Source organism: Neocloeon triangulifer, unplaced genomic scaffold, assembly GCF_031216515.1.
Source record: "Neocloeon triangulifer isolate White Clay Creek 2 clone unplaced genomic scaffold, ASM3121651v1 ptg000013l, whole genome shotgun sequence".
Taxonomy (NCBI): domain Eukaryota; kingdom Metazoa; phylum Arthropoda; class Insecta; order Ephemeroptera; family Baetidae; genus Neocloeon; species Neocloeon triangulifer.
Window position 1 is genome coordinate 7,497,900 of NW_026775555.1, and position 21,873 is coordinate 7,519,772.

Here is a 21,873-nt window from a genome sequence, read left to right on the forward strand (position 1 = left end):
TTCCTTCTTTGGTATTTAGATTTTAATATAATTACTAATTAAAATGTAATTTATCAGTTACGCAATAATATTTTGTTGAACATTTTTTGATATTTTATTCGTTTACAATTACACAGCAATTTAAAGGAGAAATCTATACACAGAACAGCCACATTACTTGGTGGACACACGAGACTTATTGCTCCAGTGGAAATTAGCGCCATAGGACCTTGGTTTTGGGGTCTTGGTGTTTGGCTCCTGGACGAACCACTTCCATCCGTTCTTGTCACAGTAATCAATGGCCTCCTCTTTGTTTTTGAATTGCAATTTCAGATTAGATAAAGGGTCACCTCTGTAAAAAAAAAATTATCAATAAATGTTTGTAGAAATAATTCCGGTCTTACGAAGAGCTCCAGCCCATGAGAGGATTTTCCCATCGCTCTCTAGTTTCGAATTCCATTTGCCAGGCCTTGATGTTGTCAGTGCCAGACTGCATGGAGTTTTTGGCAGGAACAAAGATCCTGACCCTGCGATTCTTAACGTGCTCTTCAGGAACACCAGTCACTGGTGAAATATCAACCTGATAACAATTTTAAAGATTATATTTCAATATAAGAAAGCCAATTCCCATTTCATAATTATTATGTATACAAATGTATGTATCAAACAGACCTTGGCATCGACTGTAATGTAGCCTTCCATCTGCTTCTGATGGGTTCGCTCTTCGGGACTAGCCAAGAGTTCTTTGGCATCTTTTTGAGTGGCCTTCAGCTTCGAACCATCACTAGCAAAACTGGCACTCAGCACTTGCCTGCAGATAAATTGAATAGACGCAATGCCAGAAAGCTTTAGAATATGAGTTTCTGTATTAAGGGAATTTAATTTGATTTTAGTAGTTTTTTAACTATCAATAAAAATGAAAATAGGTAAACACACACTTTTAAAGTATTTATGTATTAAGTGCGTTTTGGTATGCAAATTCTATTGTTTTTCTGGGGCAAAATGGATTGGTTAAAAATTTTGGAGGTTTAAAAGGGTTAAACCAAGTTTATTACTTGGATTAAATTTTTGCAGTTGTTAGAATTTCATTTCCACTAAAATATACTTGCCTTTGAGCGGTGAGAGTGGCGCAATTCGCTAATTTCTGTCGGATTTGACGAGAAATTAGAACCAGATTAGTGGCCATGTTCAACAAGACTCAAAACTTGTAATGATTGAGCAAAACAGCTGGCGGAGGATGAATTTTGCAAGTGAAGAAAGTCAGCCATTTTAACTTCGACCCTTCCCACTCATAGCTTTCGTTTAATTTAAAATTGCACTCGCATGGCCGTCGATTGGTTGTCGTTTTGTTTACGTTACGCAGCTGAATGAGTGGTTTTTGCCGGTTAATTGCTTCATTTCACGGATTCTTTCCTGTTAATTACGCACTGATTTTGGGGTAAATATAACGCAATATTAATTATACATAATTTTGAGTTAATATTTATCATTTTGTTTCTCAGCCTTCGTCAATGTTATCGCTCCTCACAAAATGATTGATGACAGTGTTTCGACCGCTGCTGCGAATTCCCTGAAAAAAGAAGATTCTAGCGTGAAATTGTTCTCTGCTGAAATTAACAACACGCACACAGAATTCGCCATCAATTCTTACACGTAAGCAATAAATAATTCCTTTATATAATTTTCTTGATAACATAATATTTATGTATTTTCATCTTTTATTGTAGCGACCGATTTTTCATCATAATCACACAGACTGGAAACATTGGCACCCTGGTCAGCGTAGAAAAGGACACTGCCAAGGTTGAGAAGGAAACTGCTGAAGTCTACTCCATAAGGTAGTTAAATCAGAAAAATAAATTGCAATGATCCTTATTTAAAATTTTACTAGGGTCCTTCTGGGCAAGGACGACGAGGACGTCCACATTGCCGCTCGTTTCCTGGCAGGCCAGCTGAACTTGCCAAAGCCAATTCTTTTCTCCTTTTGCATCAAGGATCTTGGTCTTGTTGCTTTGAAAAATATTCTCCAGAAACTGAAGGAACACCTGCAGTAAAATGGCTCACGTGGCCACCACAATGTTCGGACAGGCCGTTGTTGGGCCTCCGGGCAGTGGCAAGAGCTCCTACTGCAAAGCTATGGGCTCGTATCTCAGATCCATCGGCAGAAAAGTTGCCATAGTAAATTTAGGTAACCCAAATTTAATGTAATTTTTAAAATTTTTCGTTAACAAGTAGAAAAAAATTTAATTTGCTTTTCCTCCAAAATGAATTTAAGAAAAATATTTTCTAGGATGTTTTTTTAATTTCATTTTCTTTTTAATATATGAGTGATGTGTCTTGATTATGGCAGTTTATTGTTATAAAATTAAACTCATTTGCAACTGAAGAAATTATTTTCCAAATTTAAAATTCATAACAATAAAACAATTATTTTTCAGATCCAGCCAACGACACCCTACCTTACGAAGGAGCCATAGATATTACAGAGCTGGTCACTTTGGAGGACACAATGAGTGCCTTCAAACTTGGTCCTAATGGGGGTCTCATGTATTGTATGGAGTTTATAGAAAAAAATATTGATTGGCTCTTGGAAAAAATATCAGCACTTAAAGACCATTACTTTCTGCTTGACTTTCCTGGTCAGGTGAGAACCTTCAAATTATATGGAAAGTTCTTTTTTAATTTATCATATCATAACCAAATAGGTTGAGCTGTACACTCATCATAATTCTGCCAAAAATATTCTTTCGAAACTTGTTGAATTTGATCTCCGACTGTGCTCGGTCCAACTTGTTGATTCTCACCACTGTAGTGACCCTGGTAAATATAAAATCGTCTTGATTTTTCAAATTTAATTTTTAATTTTATTTTAACAGGCAAGTTCATTTCGGCGCTTCTCTTATCTCTGACGACGATGTTGCACACAGAACTGCCTCACATAAACATCCTCTCCAAAATAGATCTGGCTGAAAAGTATTCAAGCAAGTTGGATTTTGGCCTGGATTTCTACACTGACGTGCTGAACTTGGATTATCTTCTACAGAGACTGGATGAGCAGCCTGGCACTAAAAAATTCAAGAAACTGAATGCAGCTCTTGTAGGTTTGATTGAGGGCTACAATTTGGTCTCGTTTTTGCCGATGTCAGTGAGCGACAAAAAGACACTTTGCAAGGCTCTTGCAGCTGCTGACAAGGCGAATGGGTGTGTTTTTGGGACGGGAGAGCCTCGAAATATCCAGTCTCTTCTTGCTTGTGCAACAGGTGCCGTTTCGGAACAAGAGAGACTTGGTGAATTTATGGACGAATACAGCTAATCTTAAACAAGTAAAATATGTAGAATTAAAATGACTTAATGTCAGCATCAAAGCAAATTTATTTAATTTCAACAAACTGTCAACCAAAAATAATTATTAACATGTTTTAACAGTAATTAACGGTAATTAAGATGATATTCCTTTTACAGACAGCAACAAGAAATAAAATACATAATTGTGTATTTAATTTAGTGAAATTTTGGTGTTTTTAAAATTTGCAATTATTTTCAAACAGTTCATATATATTATGAATCTTCTTAATAAGTAGCAGAAATATGAAAAATAATTAGTTCAATGAACTATTTTTTACTGCTACAATGTAATGTGGGCCGCTTTATGACTTTATGCCCTCTGGAGTCAGAGGACTCGAACTAAAATTTGCAAATTTATAGGCACCCTTTGTAGAGGCTAGTAAAAATAATACGCGTCATTAAAGAGTGTCTCTAATAAATGGCACAAATGAGGCCCGTAATTGTTCTAAGTTTTAATTTATTTTTTTTACGTAATTTTGATGTGCCAAAATTAAAAAAATTAGCCAAACACGAGCATGAATTTGTAAAATTATGCTTTTCTAGAAACGAGACTCCCCTGCGACGTAAATAATGAACTCAACCATCTTCGTCAAGTTGTATTTTGATTGGCCAAACGTCACTTCCTCCGACTCTGTGATTGGTCGGACGAATCCACTTTGTTCGTCAGACGGGGGCGTAACCAGCAAAATTCATGAAATCACGTTGATTTTAGAAATAGGAAGAGCTGAGACGTCGTAGAGGACGGACGTGGCTGCCGTTTGCTCAAGCAATTTGTTGCGGAAAGGGCGGATAGACAACCTGAGGCGATGCTCCGGCAGGTTCTTTCTATGCCCCGGATGCTGGGCGTCCTGGAACGAAGCGTCCGGAACGTGACGGATCGCACCGGCGGACAACTGGTGCAAGAAACGGCACGGGCAACGTGTTTGCTCTGTGGTGTGCGACCCGAGTGGAGCAAAAGCAGGGCCCTGCACACGACCGTGCCACGTAGCAAGGAAGATGATCGCAAGGACATGATCAGGTCCATGCCCAAGAAGGACCAGGGCACCGAGGGCGAGAAAGGCATCGACATCGACCTGCACTCGACAAGGTAAACATTGTCTTGAACTTTGCAGACTGCAGACAATTTGCTTTATCAAGTCTCAAAATGGCTGCAGCAGCTCCTCCGCCGCTGCTTTTGCTCTAAAATTAACGCCCTTGAGCAAAATATCTGTCCTGGTTAGCGTTGTTTATGTTCCTGTAGGTGCATACCAGCGTTTTTAGCTTGCCAAATACTCTGCCCCAAAGCGCCTTCCGATTTTTCCATTTTAACAATTTTTCTTACTTTTCGGTGTTTGAACGGTATTGATTCCTGAAACTTGCCCTGTTCACTCCAGGCGTTGGCTTTGCATTTCATTTACCATCTCCAGACGTCCTTTCATTTGAGATTGTTATTTAAAAAGCTCTAAACTATACCCTACCTATACAATTGTGTGGATTTTTGAATTTTTTAAAGCAGAAACACCAACAGTTTGCTTTCAGGTTCAGTGATTTCTTTCCTGATGAGAATACCCCTAGCAGACTGTTCAACGGCATTCCCTTCTCTCAAGTGCCCATCTGTGACATAAAGGTCTCAAAGAACAACACCATTCTTACCCTGAGTGACCACAAAGGTATATTTCAGTAGAAATTGAAGCTTTCGGGTTATTTAATTGACTTCTAATTACAGGAGTGGCCAAGATGACGAGATCTTGTGGAATGGAAGGGTTCAAGAACACAAGAAAGAGCACCAACATTGCTGCCCAGGCAACTGGAATCAGTTTAGGAATGGTGAGCTTTCCCTTTTGACTTACAATCTTTTGAAGTCTGATGAATTTTTGTCCTTATTTTGCAGAGGGCGATAGACAAAGGGTTCAAAACTGTTCGAGTCAGGGTCAGCGGAATCGGGCCTGGCAGAATGGTGAGTGTTTTTCTTTTTTAATTATTGATCATTGCGTCTTGCATTATAATTTTGATAGATAAATTTTTAAGTGTTGGTGCCTTATTACAATTTTTTTGGTTGATAAAGCTGAGCTGCTTAATTTTCATACAGCTTAAATATTAAATAGTCAATCATTTTACTTCTGTTTCTGTTAAATTAACTAGAGCGAACTAGTGATATTCTTTTGTACTAAAATTTTATATAATTACATCAATGAAGATAATGGGGGATTATTTTGAAAGTTATCATTGTTCTTTTAAATATTTTAAAATTTTTAATGAAATCAAAGCATCAATTATTTTTTATAATTGAACTTAAATTGCTTTTTCAGTTAAATTTATATTTTAATGCTTCATAAGGGATTAAATTTTTAATTTTTGAAGAGTATAATTTTCATTTTACAGCTCGTTAGCACTCTTTAGGATAGTCATTTTATCAGATTTTTTATTAACTCGTTGAATAAGTCATTTGAATCCTTGCCCTAATTTAAATTATTCTTCTATAGTGTATTAAAATAAAATATTTTTGTTACAGTCTGCCATCAAAGGCTTGAGTATGGGCGGCATGGACATCATCTCAATTACGGATGCAACGAGAGTGTCCTTTCGACCAACAGCCCGTGCCCGAAAACAAAGAAGACTGTAGAAGAGTCAGGTATTATGCTTGATTTGCATTTTGATGCCGGCGCCCAAAACGATCGTCTCGATTACTACGCTTAAACAATAACACTATTGTACGGAGAAAATAAATAAGTTGTCCGGCAACTTGTTATTCATAATGAGTAAAAACTTCTACTATTTCTTTAAAAATTTATGCGGTTTTCATCCTTTTAAAATAGGATAAATTAGCGGAAATTCCTAATTTTACAAATATTTTCCTGTGATATGGACTGAATCTTTTTTTTTTTAATTTTATAATTAAAAATTTAATTTTATTCATTCAATTAATTTAAAATATTTCGGGACTATTTCCATCGTTTATTCGGTGTATGATGGGTGCGGACGACTTGTAAATTTGAGCTTGAATAATATCCCGGCGCGTTGCATTGCGGCTGTGAGGCTCTCTGTGCGAACGTGAACGGAAAGGAGACTCGTCGCGCGCGACTGCCGAGTTCAGACAGGCCCGTGCAAGAGAGTAGAGAAAAGATGGCCGCCCGCCTTGTTAGGTCGAGCACTTCGCCACGCGCTAACTCGCGTTCGCCGCCCTCGTAGTTGGACTCGTGCGACCCGCGTGTGCCGCCTAGTCGGTCGGTCAACATCCCGTTTCACCTTTCACTGACATTCGGCCGTCGATTTCGGCCCTAGCTGCGTGAATTCGTGCAAATTCTTTCGTGTCGTTGTTGCTCACGGCCTCAAAATGGCAGCCATTGCGGGATCCGCTCGCCGACCGATTCAGCTCTGGTGACTTCTTCGACGAGCCCCTGCACACCCTGCCGAAGGGTCGCGACTGAATTTTCGCACGGTTCGCATCCACTTCGGCATTTTCTGACTTTTCCAAGTGTTTTTGGTGTGATACTGAAAGAATTCGGCGAGATTGGCCTGCACGAAAATCGACTTATGCAATGCGTCAGGTAAGACACGGATTCGCTTTTTGTTTGTTTTTCCTCCGTTTTCGGCTATTATCTCCGCCGAATTTGCGTGAATTATTCAAGCCTCGATTGATTCGCGTTTTATCAACCGATTTACGTCCATATCACCGGTTTCAAACTTGCAAATTTGAATTTTCTCTGAAGTTTTCAAATCTTCAGTGGCCTTGTTTGTTTTTTAACAAATTTTCCAATATTGCCCTCAAATTTTCCGCTAATTTCTCCGTCGTTTTGTTGGCCTACTTTGCCACTATCCGGGCCATACGTCCGTTTTGCAGCTTATTTTTTAAGTAACTTTTTTCAGGTCTTATCCTTAGGTCTTAAGTCTTTGTTTACATTTGCAACATCTTCCAAAATTTTGGAAAATATTGAGTGCTCCATCGTGAAATGTGTGTGCAAATGTTCGTCAATCCTTGGCCAACCCAGGCATGTCAGTTTGATAGAAATCTGAGAATGACCCTTTTTTGATAATTTAACTCAAAGTTTTGCTTGGACTTTGTCTGATTCAACAGCAGGCATTCGCTAATTTTAGCTCAGTTTAGCTTGAAAACTTTCCTGAAAACCTTTACAGCATTGTCCTGGGCTTTCCTTTAAAACTATCATTTTAAACAGCCAGATTAAAACAAAAATAATTTACAATTTTTGCCTATATTAATTCTATAGCCTTAACACTTGGCCTGCAACTATATTTAATTTTTTACAAAATTATGCAGGAAATCGGTAGCAAAGTCATTCAGGCTTCTGTTTTATTTCCCATTATCTGAATTGTAAATCATTCTATCAATTTACAATCCAAGCAGCAGGAAGCTGCTGATATTTGTTCAAATCTCTGCTTCAGTTTGATTATTTTGGAGGCTATGTATTCAAACAACGTAACGAGAGGATGTAAATAGATTTGATCATCCACAGTTCCTTATTCCTTAATCAATTAAGATTTTGAACACCAGTGGCTTTCTGCATTAATTTAATTCCTAATTATTGATACTGAAATTTAAGGGATTAGAAGTGAATGTTTTTTGCCTCTATTTTTTCAAAATTTTTTTAGGAATAATTATTTGGCATTTTAAATTGATCCAAAATTATTGATCATCTATATTTACATTGTAATAATTACTTTCCTAGATAGCAGACATCCGCTTAAATAAGAGTCAAATCACATAATGCTTTGAGATAAGTAGGATTCCATTTAGTTTTTCATTGGAAACGTCCTTAACCACTCTTTAAATTGTGAAAGCAAATTTAATATACTACTTTTAATTTAAAATTGAAGTAATAGAACCTTAAATAATTTTTCAAAGTTGAAATAGCATATTGACATTAATTTGGCTATTTTACTCAAAATATTCATTTTAATCAAAACATTTAAGTCATTGTACGAAGCTCTCAAAAAGTAATAGACGTGAATTATTTATGTCATGGATATAAAGATTTAAAATATAAATATATTTTTTTTTTACTGGACGAAGCGGCTCAATTCCAAATTTAGTTGGAGGGCCCGTTGTTTTTGCACTCTGAATTTATTTTAAAGTCAATCGGTCGTCGGCCATTTTGTGAGAGAACAAGAAGTACTTGGCAATGCAACAGCTAGCTCAGGCAACAAAAATAGTTCTTTCGATCAGCAAAACCGGCGGCGACCCAAGTACCAGCGGCAGGTGGGCAGCTCAGCAACCATCACCTCAAAAAGAATCACCAGCTCTGCATCAAATCAAAACTGCGTTCAATTTTGCAGATTCGCGAATCCAACCTTCAAGTGGAAAATCAATAACCACCGGCGGTGAAAATAGTAAGCGGACGGACCGAGACTGGCAAAACAGCAGCAGTCGGTCTGACGAGATCTCGCCAATAATGAAGCATTTAAGTCTGGCTTGAGATTTTGTAATTTTTATCGATTGAGGCTTGAATAATTTAAAGTTTTGTCAAGTCGATTTGTGTGACATTTACACGTCACATGACTCTTTTGACCTTCAAAAAGATTATTTTTTACAACCAGAACGCAATGACGAACAAGAGAGAGGATTTCATTGCCTGGAGGTAGTTCGGGCAACGCTCGGCAGAGGGTCGCGTTGTTGGTGCTCACGAAGATCTGTATATTGGTGCACACTTGCACAGCACACAAGCCAACTCTTTTTTTTAGTTGGTTAAAAGACTGAGTAGACTGACCCAAATGAAATAAATGGCTTATGATTAGTAAAATTAAAAGCTGTAAAGCAGAGTTGAGGTATTTTAATTAAATATATTGAATGAAAATATTAAAAAGGCAATAAGACTTGTGGTTTGCTCTTAATTAAAACGCGTCAGCTCTTTTTCTTTGATAAAAACCTAACTCTGCCATTTTATAATTAAAGGTTATGCTTTCAAATTAATTGATTTTTATATTTGACTGCAAAAAATTTAAAAAAATTTGCCTCTACTCCAATTTTTATCTATTCTTCGATTTATTTACTGCTCTTTGTTTTTTAAATGGAATAAATTTTTTTATTTTACGAATTGCGTCGCGATTTATATTATTCCCTCTTTTTTGTGGATAAGAATTATAGCTTTAATATGGTATTTATACGTATTGTAGATCCTGAAGAAAATTTGATCAAAAAATTTATCATAATCAAACCTTATAATTTAATCAAGTGTTTAGAGAAAATTTTTATTTTGTTCCAGTCAAATTTGAGCGATTCGGAGAATTCCGACTCCGACAAGAACTCGTCTGCTTCTGATGACGAGTCAAACAAAAGCCAAAAAAGCTCCAAGTCGTCGGCGTCTGGCTCTGGGAGTGGGTCAGGCTCAAGCTCCTCAGGGTCTGCATCGTCGAAGTCAGGAAGCGGTTCAGATTCCGATTCTGACAATGGCGAAAAAGCGTCGCCTGCCAAAAGCAGCAGCTCTGCGTCTCCTTCAAAGGACTCGCCCACCAAGGGTCGCAAGTCCGAAGAACTGAAGCAGGTAAAGAAGAGATCCAGCAACGATTCAGAGGTATGCAACCAGATGCGTGTGCGTGTCACTCAATAACACACCACCAGCCCTGTTGCAACACCTCATCCAGCAATAAACTTTCTGATTATGAAATTTTTTTTGTCTACAATAAAATTTAACCAGTCTTTAAGTGATCATTCTTATTTAACTAAAAAGTATAATTTAATTTTTTTTGCATTTAAGATAAAGCAATCAAATTTTCTATTTCAGTTTAAGAATCTGACTTTTTATTGTTTTTCTAAATACATTTTTACTTTCTATGGAAAGTCATGATTTATTTACCTGCTTTGTATCATCACCACTGCTTATGACCGCATGAAATTCCTCATTATTTGCACTTGCATCATTTTTTTGTATTTTCATTTACAATGCAGTTATGCTGTTTTTTGTTTTAATAATTCATAATTTTCTTCAGTGCTGGGAGAATAATCCAGACATTTACGGGATCCGTCGATCTGGTCGTGAGAGAAAGGAGCCAGAGAGACTTAATGTGGCTGAGAGTGATTCCAGTGATAGAGCCGGCAAGAAGGTCTCTGGACGTCGAGCTTCCAAAAAGTGATTTCCATATTTCTTATTTTAATTAAAAATGATTTTAAATCCCATTGCTATTTAGTTCCAACACATGGAATAGTGATTCTTCAGACTCTGATTCTGACCCAGTCAAAACAAAGGCGCCTCCCAGCAGACGGCCAGGGGGAAAGCAGCCCGCACGGAGCAGCAAACCTGCACCAAAGAGTAGGCCACAGAGGAAGAGGTACAACTCGGCATCTTCCGACGAGTCAAGTTTTGATAGTGATGAAAATGAAAGAGGGTACACCTATTTTTCATGGAAGAAAAGAAATTTTGATTAGAGGAGGGGTTCTTGTTAATCCAGGAGAGGTGCCAAGAAACGGGCTGGAGCTCATGTCAGTTACAAAGAGGCTAGTGACGACGGAACTGGATCTGAAGACCTGGTCGAAGTTGACTGGACTAATTATGAAGCCCCAGAGCCTGACAATGCAGAAACCATCGAAAAAATAATTGCTCAGAGAGTCGGGAAGAAAGGAGGTTAGACCTTATTAATTGTTAAATTTATTTTTTACTAATGAATTTCTTTATTCCAGCAACTGGAAACATCACAACCTGTTATGCTGTAGAAAAATCGGGTGATCCCAATGACGGGGTCCAGCAGTGTAACCCTGAAGAGACAGAATCACAGTTTTTAATCAAGTGGAAGGGCTGGTCCCACATCCACAACACCTGGGAGTCGGAGCAGACTCTGAAAGACCAAAAGGTCAGTTTAAGTGTTCATTGTATTTGAATTATTTTACTGTGATGATTTTTAATACAACTCAAAATTTCTTGCGGGTAAAGCGCAAAAGAAATGCGTTCTATACCCAAGTAGATTTCGGCATCTAAATTCTATTTCTAGAAAATTTTATCGATGCGTTGGTTTCATCTCAGGTTTTCACTCTTTTGGCATGAGAACTCTTTTGATTTGATTCTTCAATTCTGGAAAATTAAGCACGAAATTTCAAATTAGAAATTTGAGCAAAACCTGAGATTCCTATATTTTATGGTTTCTAACTAGTTCTGCAAGTCTTCGTTGTAGCTCTTATTTCATCTGATGGTTAGCAGTGTGAAGGAGGTTGCTGATCGTTTGCACATCAAAAGCACCCGTCATTGTTAAAAAATTCTGACGGGTTTGCATGATGACAAATGACAATATTACGTCTGTAATTTCAGTTTTGCCGAGTTGGAGCCGATTTACAACTGTGACTAATATACGCCATTTTTTTCTAATTATACCCATGGTATAATTAGTGCTATGACTTCCAGGTTAAAGGCATTAAGAAATTAGAGAATTTTATCAAGAAAGAAGACGAATTGAATTACTGGAAAAGGCATGCTACTCCAGAGGATGTAGAATACTACGAGTGTCAATTGGAACTTCAACAAGAATTGCTAAAGAGTTACAACCGTGTGGAGAGAATCATTGGTTGGTTTTATTAGTTCTTACTCGGTAAATTAAATATAATTGTTATTTCTACCCTAAAGCCGAATACACAAAACCCGAAACTGGTACCCCAGATTATTTTATCAAATGGGAAAGCCTACCATATGCAGAAGCGACCTGGGAAGACGGGCCTCTGATAGTCGAAAAGTGGCCCCAAAAAATCAAGGAGTTCCGCGACCGAGAGGATTCTAAAAAGACCCCTTCAAAGCAAACACGCTGCCTGAAATACAGGCCAAAATTTTCACAACTCAAATCGCAACCAGAATACATGGGAGGCGACCAAGTTTTGGTTTTGAGAGACTACCAGCTGGATGGTGTCAATTGGCTCATCCACTCGTGGTGCAAGGAAAACTCTGTGATCCTGGCTGATGAAATGGGTCTGGGGAAAACCATCCAGGTACTTAAAAATGGTTTATAAAATTATGTCAACTGAAAGCTTCTTTTTTTCCAGACGATTTGCTTCCTTTATTATTTGTACAACGCCCAACAATTATATGGGCCATTCCTACTCGTTGTTCCTCTGTCAACTATGACCTCATGGCAAAGAGAATTTGTTTTATGGGCTCCTGAAATGAATGTCGTTACATATCTGGGAGACGTTGGTTCCAGAGAAATTGTAGGTCTAAATAAATGAGGATTTGATTGTATTTATTTTCTGTTAAAATGAAATAGATTCGCCAACATGAATGGATATACCCATCAAAAAGGCTGAAGTTTAACGCCATTCTGACAACCTACGAGATCCTTCTAAAGGACAAAGCTTTCCTTGGCAGTCTTGATTGGGCTGCCTTGCTGGTTGACGAGGCGCACAGACTTAAAAATGATGATTCCCTTCTGTACAAGGCACTTATGGAGTTCCGCACCAACCACAGACTTCTCATCACTGGCACTCCACTGCAGAACAGTCTCAAAGAGTTGTGGAGCTTGTTGCATTTCATCATGCCAAACAAGTATGCATTTAAATAAATCTTTGCAGGTTCTCAGAAATAATAATTTGCATTTCAGATTTGATAATTGGGAAGAGTTTGAAAAGGAGCATGATAACGCAGCCAACAAAGGCTACTCAAAACTGCACAAGCAACTCGAGCCGTTCATTCTTCGCCGAGTGAAAAAGGATGTTGAAAAGTCTCTGCCAGCCAAAGTCGAACAAATCCTGCGAGTGGAGATGACCTCCTTGCAGAAGCAATACTACAGATGGATCCTCACCAAGAACTACAGCGCACTTAGAAAAGGAAACAAGGGATCCTCCACAACTTTCCTCAACATTGTGATTGAGTTGAAAAAGTGCTGCAATCATTCGTACCTCACAAAACCAATTGACCACGAACAAAAATCGTCATATGATGACTACCTGACTGTAAGAATCCACATTTTGATATAAACCCATTTACATTGAATTATTTCCAGACTTTGATACGAGGCTCAGGAAAGCTGGTACTTTTAGATAAACTCCTAGTCCGACTAAGAGAAACTGGTCACAGAGTTTTAATTTTCTCGCAAATGGTGCGGATGCTGGACATTTTGGCAGAATACTTGCAGCTTAGGCACTTTTCATTCCAAAGACTCGACGGCGGCATCAAAGGAGAGTTGAGAAAGCAAGCTCTTGACCACTTCAACGCTGAAAATTCCCAAGTAAGAGCCTTCAATTTTTTAAAATAATATATTAACTCGCATATCCACATTTAGGACTTCTGTTTCCTTCTTTCAACGAGAGCAGGAGGCTTGGGCATCAATTTAGCCACAGCTGACACAGTTATCATATTTGATTCTGACTGGAACCCTCAAAATGATTTACAAGCTCAAGCTAGAGCTCACAGGATTGGACAGAAGAACCAAGTAAGACTAAATTAATACAACTTTTAATCTATTGCTTATATAATTTTTTGTATTCCAGGTCAATATATATAGACTCGTTACCAAAAACTCTGTCGAGGAGGACATTGTAGAGCGAGCTAAGCAGAAGATGGTGCTCGACCACCTTGTCATTCAACGAATGGACACTACAGGTCGAACAGTCCTTGATAAAAAGGCTACCTCCACCACAACTCCTTTCAACAAAGACGAGTTATCAGCCATTTTGAAGTTCGGTGCTGAGGAATTGTTCAAGGATGATGAAGATGGAGATGAAGAGCCAACTGTATTTTTTTTTAATTGATTTTTAAGAACATTCTAAATTGATTTTTTTTTTTTAGTGTGATATTGATGAAATCCTGAGAAGGGCGGAAACGAGGGACGAAGAGCCCGCAAGGATAGGTGATGAGCTGTTGTCGGCTTTCAAGGTGGCCAGTTTTGCTGCCTTTGACGAGGAAGACAAAATTGATAACACTGAACCTGAGCCTGAAGACGAAAGCAAAGATTGGGTAAATCTATTTTAGCTTGCAGCGTTCTGTTCCATTTTAACTCAAAAATATTTTTATTCAGGACGACATCATTCCCGAAAATTTCAGGAAGAAAGTTGAGGAGGAAGAAAAAGCAAAAGAAATGGAAGACCTTTACCTTCCGCCAAGAAGTAGGAAAACCCTTCAGCAAATCAATCAGTCTGAGAGTGATGGTAACTGGATTATAACAAATATGAATCAAACTTGTCGAAATTATTTTTGCACCAGATGGTCGAGGAAAGAAAAGGAGGAAGATTGAGGAGGATGAGGATGATGACTCTGTTTCTGGCAGCGATGATGGTGGAGGCTCTGACGACGACAGGCCAAGGAAGAGAGGAAGGCCCCGTTCGTCAAACAAAGAAACCATCAAGGGCTTCAGCGACGCAGAAGTTCGTCGGTTTGTTAAAAGCTACAAGAAGTTCCCTGCTCCCCTGAAGAGACTGGAGGCTGTGGCATGTGATGCTGAGCTTCAAGAAAAGCCCCTGGCTGACCTGAAGAAGCTTGGAGAGACTTTGAAAGACAGATGCAGTAAGATCATGACTGAATGGACAACACTGAAGGAAAACGACACCAATGACGATCCAGGTAAATGCATAAACCTGAGTGTTTTTAAAATTTTAATAATTCACAATAATTTTTAAATTCAGGTCAAAAGAAACGAGAAAGAGGACCATCGTTTAAACTAGGTGGTGTTTCCGTCAATGCAAAAACGCTGATTGCCACTGAAAAAGAACTGGAGCCTTTGGACGAAATGCTGCCCAGTGACACTTCAGAGAGAAATCGATGGGTACTGGAAGCAAGGTAATTCAGTCATTTTTTTGAAGTTCCCAGATTTTTAATTTAATTTTTCTCAGAGTTAAGCCAAGCAACTTTGATGTTGAGTGGGAAATTGAAGACGACTCAAAGTTACTTCGTGGTGTGTATCAGTACGGCATGGGCTCCTGGGAAGCCATCAAAATGGATCCCGGTCTGCACATAGGAGACAAAATTTTGCTTAATGATGACAAGAAGCCCCAAGCTAAACATCTCCAAGCAAGAGCTGAGTACTTATTGAAAATACTTAAAAACCAGCTCAACGTCAAACAAGGAGTGGTAAGTTTTTGTTTTTTAATTTACTTCTAATTTTTAATTTTTATGAAATGATATAATTTTTTAGAGCAAACCCAAAAAGCAGAGGAAACAGAGGGAAGCAAAAGTGGCTCTCACAAAACCTATTATTGAACATGACGAAGTTTCGTCTGCAGACGAAGCAACAAACCTGTCCGCAGCCAGCAGCAAGAAGAAGGTCAAAGTGAAAGAGGAGGTCAAGGTGGAAATCGATGAAGACTCGAGGGACGTAAAGAAGAAGCAGAAAAAAGAGAAAAAGGAGAGCAAGGCCAAGAAAGCTCAGGGCCCAATGCACTTCACTGCAAACAACGAGCCACGCGCCCTCGACGTCATGGGAGATTTGGACCCACAGATCTTTGACCAGTGCAAGGAGAAAATGCGACCTGTTAAAAAAGCCCTCAAGGCCCTGGACAGCCCTGACCAAAGTTTACCGGAAAAAGAGCAAGTCCACCACGCAAAGATGTGTTTGCTGCAAATAGGGGAACAAATAAATAAATGTTTGTCCGAGTTCAAAGATCCAGAGAAAGTCAAAGAGTGGAGGAGGTAAATAATTGGGATTTGTTCCTGTCAGTGCTTCATTGTTTACTTTTCCAGCAATCTTTGGTACTTTGTCTCCAAATTCACTGTTTACGATGCCAAGAAACTCTTTAAACTGTACAAACAGACTTTAAAGAAGGAGGAAAAGAAAAAGGGGAAGAAGCAAAAATCTGAAAAAGAGGTAAAAGTAATTTAATTTTAGCCCATATTTTGTGACAATTAAGTTTCCATAGGAAAAAACAAAGGAGGAGCCCTCAGAGAAAGAGCACAAAAGTAAGGATAGAGACAAAACCAATAGCAGTAAAAAACGAAAAGCTGAAACAGAACCGGAATTCCAGTCATCCCCTAAAAAATCAGTATCAGAGTCAAGGTAAATTACTGGAACTTCTGTGGCTTTACTGGCAGGATATAAATAAATATATTTAATAGAAACAAAGAAAAGGAAGACAGAAGGGAGAAGGAGAAAAAGCAAGAGCCCCGCTCAGAAAGTCGTGGCAGCAACTCGGACTCAAGAGGCAGCTTGGACAAAAAGGATCGGTCCCGTGATGGTCCTTCCACTCCGCAAAGAAACTTTCAGCAAGCTGGCAACTACTCCAACAATAGTCCTCACAGCAGACCTGACAACGAGAGTCGCTGGGGAAACAACAGTTCTGGCAGAGACAGGTACAGCGGTGCCGGAGACAAGAGGGACAACTATCAACGAATGCCTAAAAACTTCCATCGAGACCGCGATAGGCCAAGACCACCTGACAACAGAAGGTAATTAATTTAAATTCTAACGTAATTGGTGATATTTTATTTGATTAATTTTCATCTTGCTTAGGTTCCATCAAGGTGGCCCCAGTGGTTCAGGTGGATTTGGAGGTGGGAACAGTGGAAGCCAGTTTGGCGGCGTCTTTGCAGGAGGCAACAACAACATGTACTCTGGTAATGAGCATCCCCAAATGTCCAATTTTGGAAGCCAAAGGGACAGGTTCATGGGGCCGAGTTCAAGTAATTATCCTGATTGGAGGGCGTCCGGAGGAGGTAACAGGAGGGACTTTGACAACCGGCGACCACAGAACTAAGTTTACCACAATCTTATCACATTATATAGCCCTTGAAATGTGCCACGAAGGCCCTGTGTGCATGTGATTTTATATTATTCCAACCATCAGACTCCTAAGCCCAGCGTTAAGGCAAAAGTGTAAATGAAATGTGAGGAAACAATGTATTTTCGTGTGAAATGAAATGCTATGCGCCTGGTCCGCGTTTGACCGTTTTAACAGCAGAATGATGTTTATTAATTATTTAAGAAGATCATACATTGTTTTCCATCAACTACGGGTGATGCTTTTTAGTGCAACACTTTTTATTATTATTCGACTGATGAAAAAAAAATATAGAAATAATTTGCTGCAGTAGGTCGCTGTCCTTTAGCTTGACGAGCGCCCTTATTTTTGTTTACTGCTGCATTCGTTATCACTCTCGTTTCAAAATATACTGTGATTATTTTGAAATGTGTATTCACTGATTTGGCCAATAAATTTTTCCCCATACAATATCCGTGTTTTTGTTCCAGAACCAGTGTAAACCAGTTAAGATTGATCAAAAAGTGATGCTATAGGTAAACTTAATAGATGTGATAAAACTAAAATCCAACTCTAATATCCGTAGTATGCAAAAAGGAAAAAAAACTGAAAAAGAATTCATTTATGTATTTATTAGAATTTTTTTTGTTTTGTGTTTGGCAAAATGTATATAATATTTAATTCCTGATTCCAAATTTTTTTAATGATTTGATTTTTCAATAAAAAGTATAATTTTTGAAAACGCACAAATCATAATATTTCTGGTTAAATTTGTGGTTGGCGCCGTTTGTTTGCAAAAATCTGGGTTACGTTGACGTAGAACGGCGGTCATTGGCTAAGAGCAAACATTTCGAGTCACGTGACCGTGTTTTGTTGATGACAAACATGTGATCCTGACGGATCGTGCGGAACGCGTATAATTTCGTCTCGCAGATTTTTCTTCTTTTTCGACGCAGCTGCGAAGTTTTTGCACAGAACGATGGACATCACGACGGTGAAATGCATCGTCCTCATGGCGACCCTGTTGGTGACCATGGTCTTCAGCCTCTTGCCGCTCAGGATGATGGCAACGTACAGGCACACCCAGGACATGGCTAAACGCGCCAAGTAATTTATGAAATCAAGTTTTTAATATTTATTTATTTTTAAAATTATTTCAAGGTTTTCCCAGTTTATTGGTTTGATGAGCTGTTTTGCTGGAGGAGTTTTCATGGCCACTGGTCTCCTTGACCTTTTCCCTGAGGTTCAAGACAATGTGGAAAAGGTACATAAATAAATTGCTGAATAATTTGGAATTAAGTGATTGGCAAAAAAAAATTTAATACCAAATAAAATTTAATCAAACTTTACTAATTTATTTTAGGGACTGGACTTGCTGCATATACATACATCATTTCCAGTACCAGAGTTCATCGTCGTCTTTGGTTTCTTATTTGTTGTGGTTCTTGAGCAGGTATTAAATTTGTTTTAAATAATTTCTGTCATACTTAAGATTTTATTACATTTAGATTGTCTTGGACTGCAAACACAGCGACCAACCTATAGCTCACGAAGTCCCGCAAGCAGACTTGGAGCAAAGCACAGAAGTTCTCGAGGACGGCGAAAGGTCCCTAGGGTCCGAAATCCCAGATCCTACCGATCATGTCCATCCAAGCCTAAGGTTAATTTTAAAATTTATAAAAAAAAAAATAATAATAAAATATATATAATTTTGATCATAAAGGTCCGTCCTTTTGGTGGCTGCCTTGTCTCTGCACTCCGTTCTAGAGGGGGTGGCCATCGGCCTGCAGCCAAGTGTGGACAGCGTAGTGCAGATCTCGGCAGCAGTGATGCTGCACAAGGCGGTGATTGCCTTCAGCTTGGGTCTCAACTTAGTGCAGAGTGCTCTCGGACTCACAGCAATTCTCCAGTCCTGTTTGATTTTCTGTTCGACGTCCCCAATCGGAATCGGCCTGGGCATGTTGGCTGACGAAATGGGCCACACACCAGAGTCAATCTTGATGAACGGCGTCCTGCAGGGATTAGCATGCGGCACTTTTATTTATGTAACGTTTTTTGAAGTGCTGCCCAGGGAACTGAGCAATGGCATCCAAAGATTGCCCAAAGTACTCGCAGTGCTCATCGGCTTCTCCTCGGTGTGCGGAGTTCTATTTTTGGACCCAAGTTAATTTTTTGAGTAAATTAATATTTACTCGCCAGTTCTAGTGGCGGGCCAATTGAGCTACCTCCTTTTTTGGAGTGGTGACGTGTTTATATTTTGATATTGCTACGACTGCTATAACTTGAACAGATATGGACGTGACTATTTATTTTATCAACAGTTTGGTGAAAATTCAACCTACACAGAGGCCATTTTATCTTCAATCCACCTGCATTTTTGTTTAATCAGTCATTTATTTTTCTTTGTCAATCCCATAGCCATTTGAAAAGCTTTCAATGCTAAGGCTGAATATATTTTATTAAAATCTTTTTAAGTTCATTAACACTGTGATAAGGCAGCATGATATTGTACAATAATACAGCTGGATTATTATGTATTTTAATAAAGTTATTTTACATTAAGAAAAAATATTTAAGGGATAATCTCATTTTATTCAAGCCGATATAGCACAATTTTAAATCAGTTAACATTATTAAGTTTAGTTAATCATAAAAATTTTCTAAGCTTCATTATTTTTGTCTCGACTCCAAAAGAGTCTCCCAGTCTGCTGATGATGGCTTGCAAGGCACGACCCAACCTACAGGTAGCGAACTGGCCATTGGACTTCCTGCTGGCGCCAAAAATTGATCCCAACATTGCCTACAGATATTTTTGATTAGAGTCTGCAAGTTAAATATAAATTTAATGTATATAATACCTGACACTAATAAGTGTGTTTGGGTCTTTCTCGGCACTCAAATGGAAGAAATGCTCATAATCTGAAGTACAATCAGAACCTCTTCCAAACAAAGTTCTGAGCCAGAGCTCCAGATTGGTCTCGAAAGCAGAAGGCTCTTGCTTCTGCCGACGAATGACCTTTTCCTCATCCATCATGACCCTCAGAGTTTGTTCCTCTTTAGCGTACTCATCCAACTGCAACTGCCACAAATCTCCCAGTTTCTCTGCAAAGAATTATTAGAACTTCACTTCTCAGAGGTTGCAAAAATTTACCTAAGATGCTATCGAATCTTTCATTTTCCTCTTCACTTGGGTACATTTTCTTGTCTGCCGCTGTCTGGGCTCGGAAACGGCGCAACTTTTTCAGAGACTCGAGGACCTGCATCAAACTCTTGCCGTCAGACTGTTTGCTCCGCACTTCGCACAGAACAGCATCTGCTTGCTTCCGGGTTTCTTCCTCCTGATAAACAAAAATATTGAAAATCTAAATTTTTCATAAGATTCAATGATTTCCGTACTCTTTTTGCTCTTTCCACTTCTTCCTGCTGCTCCTGTCTCCAAGCATCGATTTGTCGGTGCTTGGCCTGCCGATTGCTAACAAGCTTCTCCTTGGCCAGTTTTGCTTTTGCTCGCTTTGTTTTCTCTTTTTCTCTCTTCTTTGCCCTCTTTTCAATCAGATTTGCAATCACTGGTTTGTTTGTTTCCAGATACAACGAAATTTCAGATGCTTCTGCCTTTAAAAAAAATTTTAATGAAAGAAATAATATTTTGCTAAAAGGAAGTTCTAACTTTCAAAGTGGAAATTTTCAGAATTTGTTCCGTCGTTAAATTTTCTTCTGCGCTCAAAGTTTCGAGCTCCTCAATTACAGCACTCCAGTATTCAACTTTCCGCTTGACATCTGAGATCTACATAATAATGAAGATTAAATTGCGATTTTAAATAAAATTTGGTCACAACCTTAATCTTTTCTAAACTATTAGTACAATTGCTTTCAGAAGTTACTCTATTTGCAAGCCACTGCTGAACCCAGCTTTGGTCTTCACTCTCTGGTTTTTGCTCTTCCGAGACGATTTTCTGCTCCTGCTGCCAAGCTTGAAAGGTCGGCGGACGAAAGAAAGGCGGCGGAATGAGCCTTGGGATTGGTGGTGGAGGTCTTGAGAAGTCAAACGGTGGCGGTGCAAAGGGAGGTCGAGACAATTCGTAATTTTGCCAGCCACCAAAATGGCCACTCATTTTCAATATTTAATTGGAATGATTTTGTGCAACAAAACTTAAGTAAGATTTAAATTATTAGTAAAGATATATTAAAATTATTAAATTAGGAAGGCGGGTGGTGTTAGCGGCGAGATTGTCTTTTATCAGTTAGCAACATCGAGCTGCACTTTGGCGTCACTGAGAATGCTGAGTGCTGCTTGATATTCCTGGAATTCGTTCAGGTCTGTTTCACAGTCGACCAAGTTTTTCAGGTCTTCGTAGGCTTTGACAAGGCGTTTGTGGCACTCAGGGACCATCATCCGGGCCTCGGCCAGAACTTCCTCTTGCTTGCGAATGTGATACTCGTCGTCCTCTGGAAAAATTCGCAATATTTTTTGTTAGAATCTTTATTATTCAAAAAATTCATATTAGAATAACAGGGAAAAAACGCACTTTTCTCTTTCATCTGCTGCACTTTTTCGTCTTGCTTCTCCGCCTCCTGGACGTACATCACCTTTTCCTTTGTGATTCTCTTCACGATGCCAGATTTAATTTTGAGAGACTTTATCCTAGGATCGGCCATCACTGATTGAATAGGTTTTTTGCTCGAATTTCGGCGCAATATCAGGCGAAAAGTCGAAAAATCAGGAGAGATATCTCAAAAGCCGCCCATGTGAGTCACGGAAAGAATTCTAGAAGAAATAAAACTTCTGTAAACTAAGCACGCCCCCCTGATTAAGCCAATCAGAGTGCTGGATTTCAAAATATTCAACCAATCAGATTGGCCAAGGAGAAGTTTTACGAATGTTGGCGCGCGCGATGGAAATTTAGCTCTCGCGGCATGGGCGAAAAATCACCATGGTGATTATTTGTGAACTACAA

At 38.8% G+C, this 21,873-nt stretch overlaps 8 protein-coding genes across 12 annotated transcripts; 5 read left to right on the plus strand and 3 right to left on the minus strand.

The window, feature by feature from the left end:
• On the minus strand, positions 1-1,241 carry LOC132198895 (NADH dehydrogenase [ubiquinone] iron-sulfur protein 4, mitochondrial). Its single transcript, XM_059623173.1, has 4 exons — positions 1,089-1,241; positions 652-790; positions 384-559; positions 1-331 (listed from the first exon to the last, which is right to left on the minus strand). The coding sequence occupies exons 1-4, from the start codon at positions 1,163-1,165 to the stop codon at positions 154-156; spliced, it is 570 nt and encodes a 189-aa protein (XP_059479156.1). The 5' UTR covers positions 1,166-1,241; the 3' UTR covers positions 1-153.
• Positions 1,242-1,265: 24 nt separating this feature from the next.
• LOC132198892 (GPN-loop GTPase 2) lies at positions 1,266-3,449 on the plus strand. Its single transcript, XM_059623171.1, has 7 exons — positions 1,266-1,417; positions 1,482-1,632; positions 1,707-1,817; positions 1,871-2,167; positions 2,418-2,623; positions 2,685-2,799; positions 2,856-3,449. The coding sequence occupies exons 4-7, from the start codon at positions 2,035-2,037 to the stop codon at positions 3,290-3,292; spliced, it is 891 nt and encodes a 296-aa protein (XP_059479154.1). The 5' UTR covers positions 1,266-1,417; positions 1,482-1,632; positions 1,707-1,817; positions 1,871-2,034; the 3' UTR covers positions 3,293-3,449.
• Positions 1,511-2,033, plus strand: LOC132199034 (proteasome assembly chaperone 3-like). Its single transcript, XM_059623407.1, has 3 exons — positions 1,511-1,632; positions 1,707-1,817; positions 1,871-2,033. Exons 1-3 carry the CDS (start codon positions 1,511-1,513, stop codon positions 2,031-2,033), a joined length of 396 nt encoding a protein of 131 aa, XP_059479390.1.
• A 574-nt stretch (positions 3,450-4,023) lies between the features above and the next one.
• LOC132198894 (small ribosomal subunit protein uS11m) lies at positions 4,024-6,059 on the plus strand. Its single transcript, XM_059623172.1, has 5 exons — positions 4,024-4,411; positions 4,843-4,973; positions 5,030-5,130; positions 5,195-5,260; positions 5,816-6,059. Exons 1-5 carry the CDS (start codon positions 4,131-4,133, stop codon positions 5,924-5,926), a joined length of 690 nt encoding a protein of 229 aa, XP_059479155.1. The 5' UTR covers positions 4,024-4,130; the 3' UTR covers positions 5,927-6,059.
• Positions 6,060-6,403: 344 nt separating this feature from the next.
• LOC132198708 (chromodomain-helicase-DNA-binding protein 1) lies at positions 6,404-17,389 on the plus strand. Of its 5 annotated transcripts, none has more exons than XM_059622887.1 (24): positions 6,404-6,851; positions 9,522-9,830; positions 10,246-10,385; positions 10,444-10,641; positions 10,705-10,877; positions 10,934-11,103; positions 11,649-11,808; positions 11,868-12,223; positions 12,278-12,442; positions 12,499-12,776; positions 12,832-13,183; positions 13,234-13,458; positions 13,513-13,662; positions 13,721-13,963; positions 14,019-14,186; positions 14,248-14,377; positions 14,433-14,789; positions 14,852-15,005; positions 15,059-15,296; positions 15,361-15,854; positions 15,906-16,029; positions 16,082-16,218; positions 16,278-16,607; positions 16,672-17,389. In XM_059622887.1, the coding sequence occupies exons 1-24, from the start codon at positions 6,843-6,845 to the stop codon at positions 16,913-16,915; spliced, it is 5,304 nt and encodes a 1,767-aa protein (XP_059478870.1). In that variant the 5' UTR covers positions 6,404-6,842; the 3' UTR covers positions 16,916-17,389. The 5 variants fall into 5 exon arrangements, with proteins under 5 accessions (XP_059478870.1, XP_059478872.1, XP_059478871.1 ...); XM_059622889.1 differs by having other exon boundaries at positions 14,248-14,373; positions 14,432-14,789; XM_059622888.1 differs by having other exon boundaries at positions 10,708-10,877.
• Positions 17,390-17,802: 413 nt separating this feature from the next.
• Positions 17,803-19,485, plus strand: LOC132198964 (zinc transporter ZIP1-like). Its single transcript, XM_059623317.1, has 5 exons — positions 17,803-18,025; positions 18,080-18,182; positions 18,282-18,371; positions 18,427-18,578; positions 18,642-19,485. Exons 1-5 carry the CDS (start codon positions 17,898-17,900, stop codon positions 19,084-19,086), a joined length of 918 nt encoding a protein of 305 aa, XP_059479300.1. The 5' UTR covers positions 17,803-17,897; the 3' UTR covers positions 19,087-19,485.
• LOC132198963 (programmed cell death protein 7-like) lies at positions 19,443-21,030 on the minus strand. Its single transcript, XM_059623316.1, has 6 exons — positions 20,755-21,030; positions 20,586-20,702; positions 20,315-20,530; positions 20,070-20,256; positions 19,777-20,020; positions 19,443-19,718 (listed from the first exon to the last, which is right to left on the minus strand). The coding sequence occupies exons 1-6, from the start codon at positions 21,028-21,030 to the stop codon at positions 19,589-19,591; spliced, it is 1,170 nt and encodes a 389-aa protein (XP_059479299.1). The 3' UTR covers positions 19,443-19,588.
• A 120-nt stretch (positions 21,031-21,150) lies between these two features.
• On the minus strand, positions 21,151-21,687 carry LOC132198966 (tubulin-specific chaperone A). Its single transcript, XM_059623318.1, has 2 exons — positions 21,445-21,687; positions 21,151-21,364 (listed from the first exon to the last, which is right to left on the minus strand). Exons 1-2 carry the CDS (start codon positions 21,572-21,574, stop codon positions 21,156-21,158), a joined length of 339 nt encoding a protein of 112 aa, XP_059479301.1. The 5' UTR covers positions 21,575-21,687; the 3' UTR covers positions 21,151-21,155.
• Between the last annotated feature and the right edge of the window lie 186 nt (positions 21,688-21,873).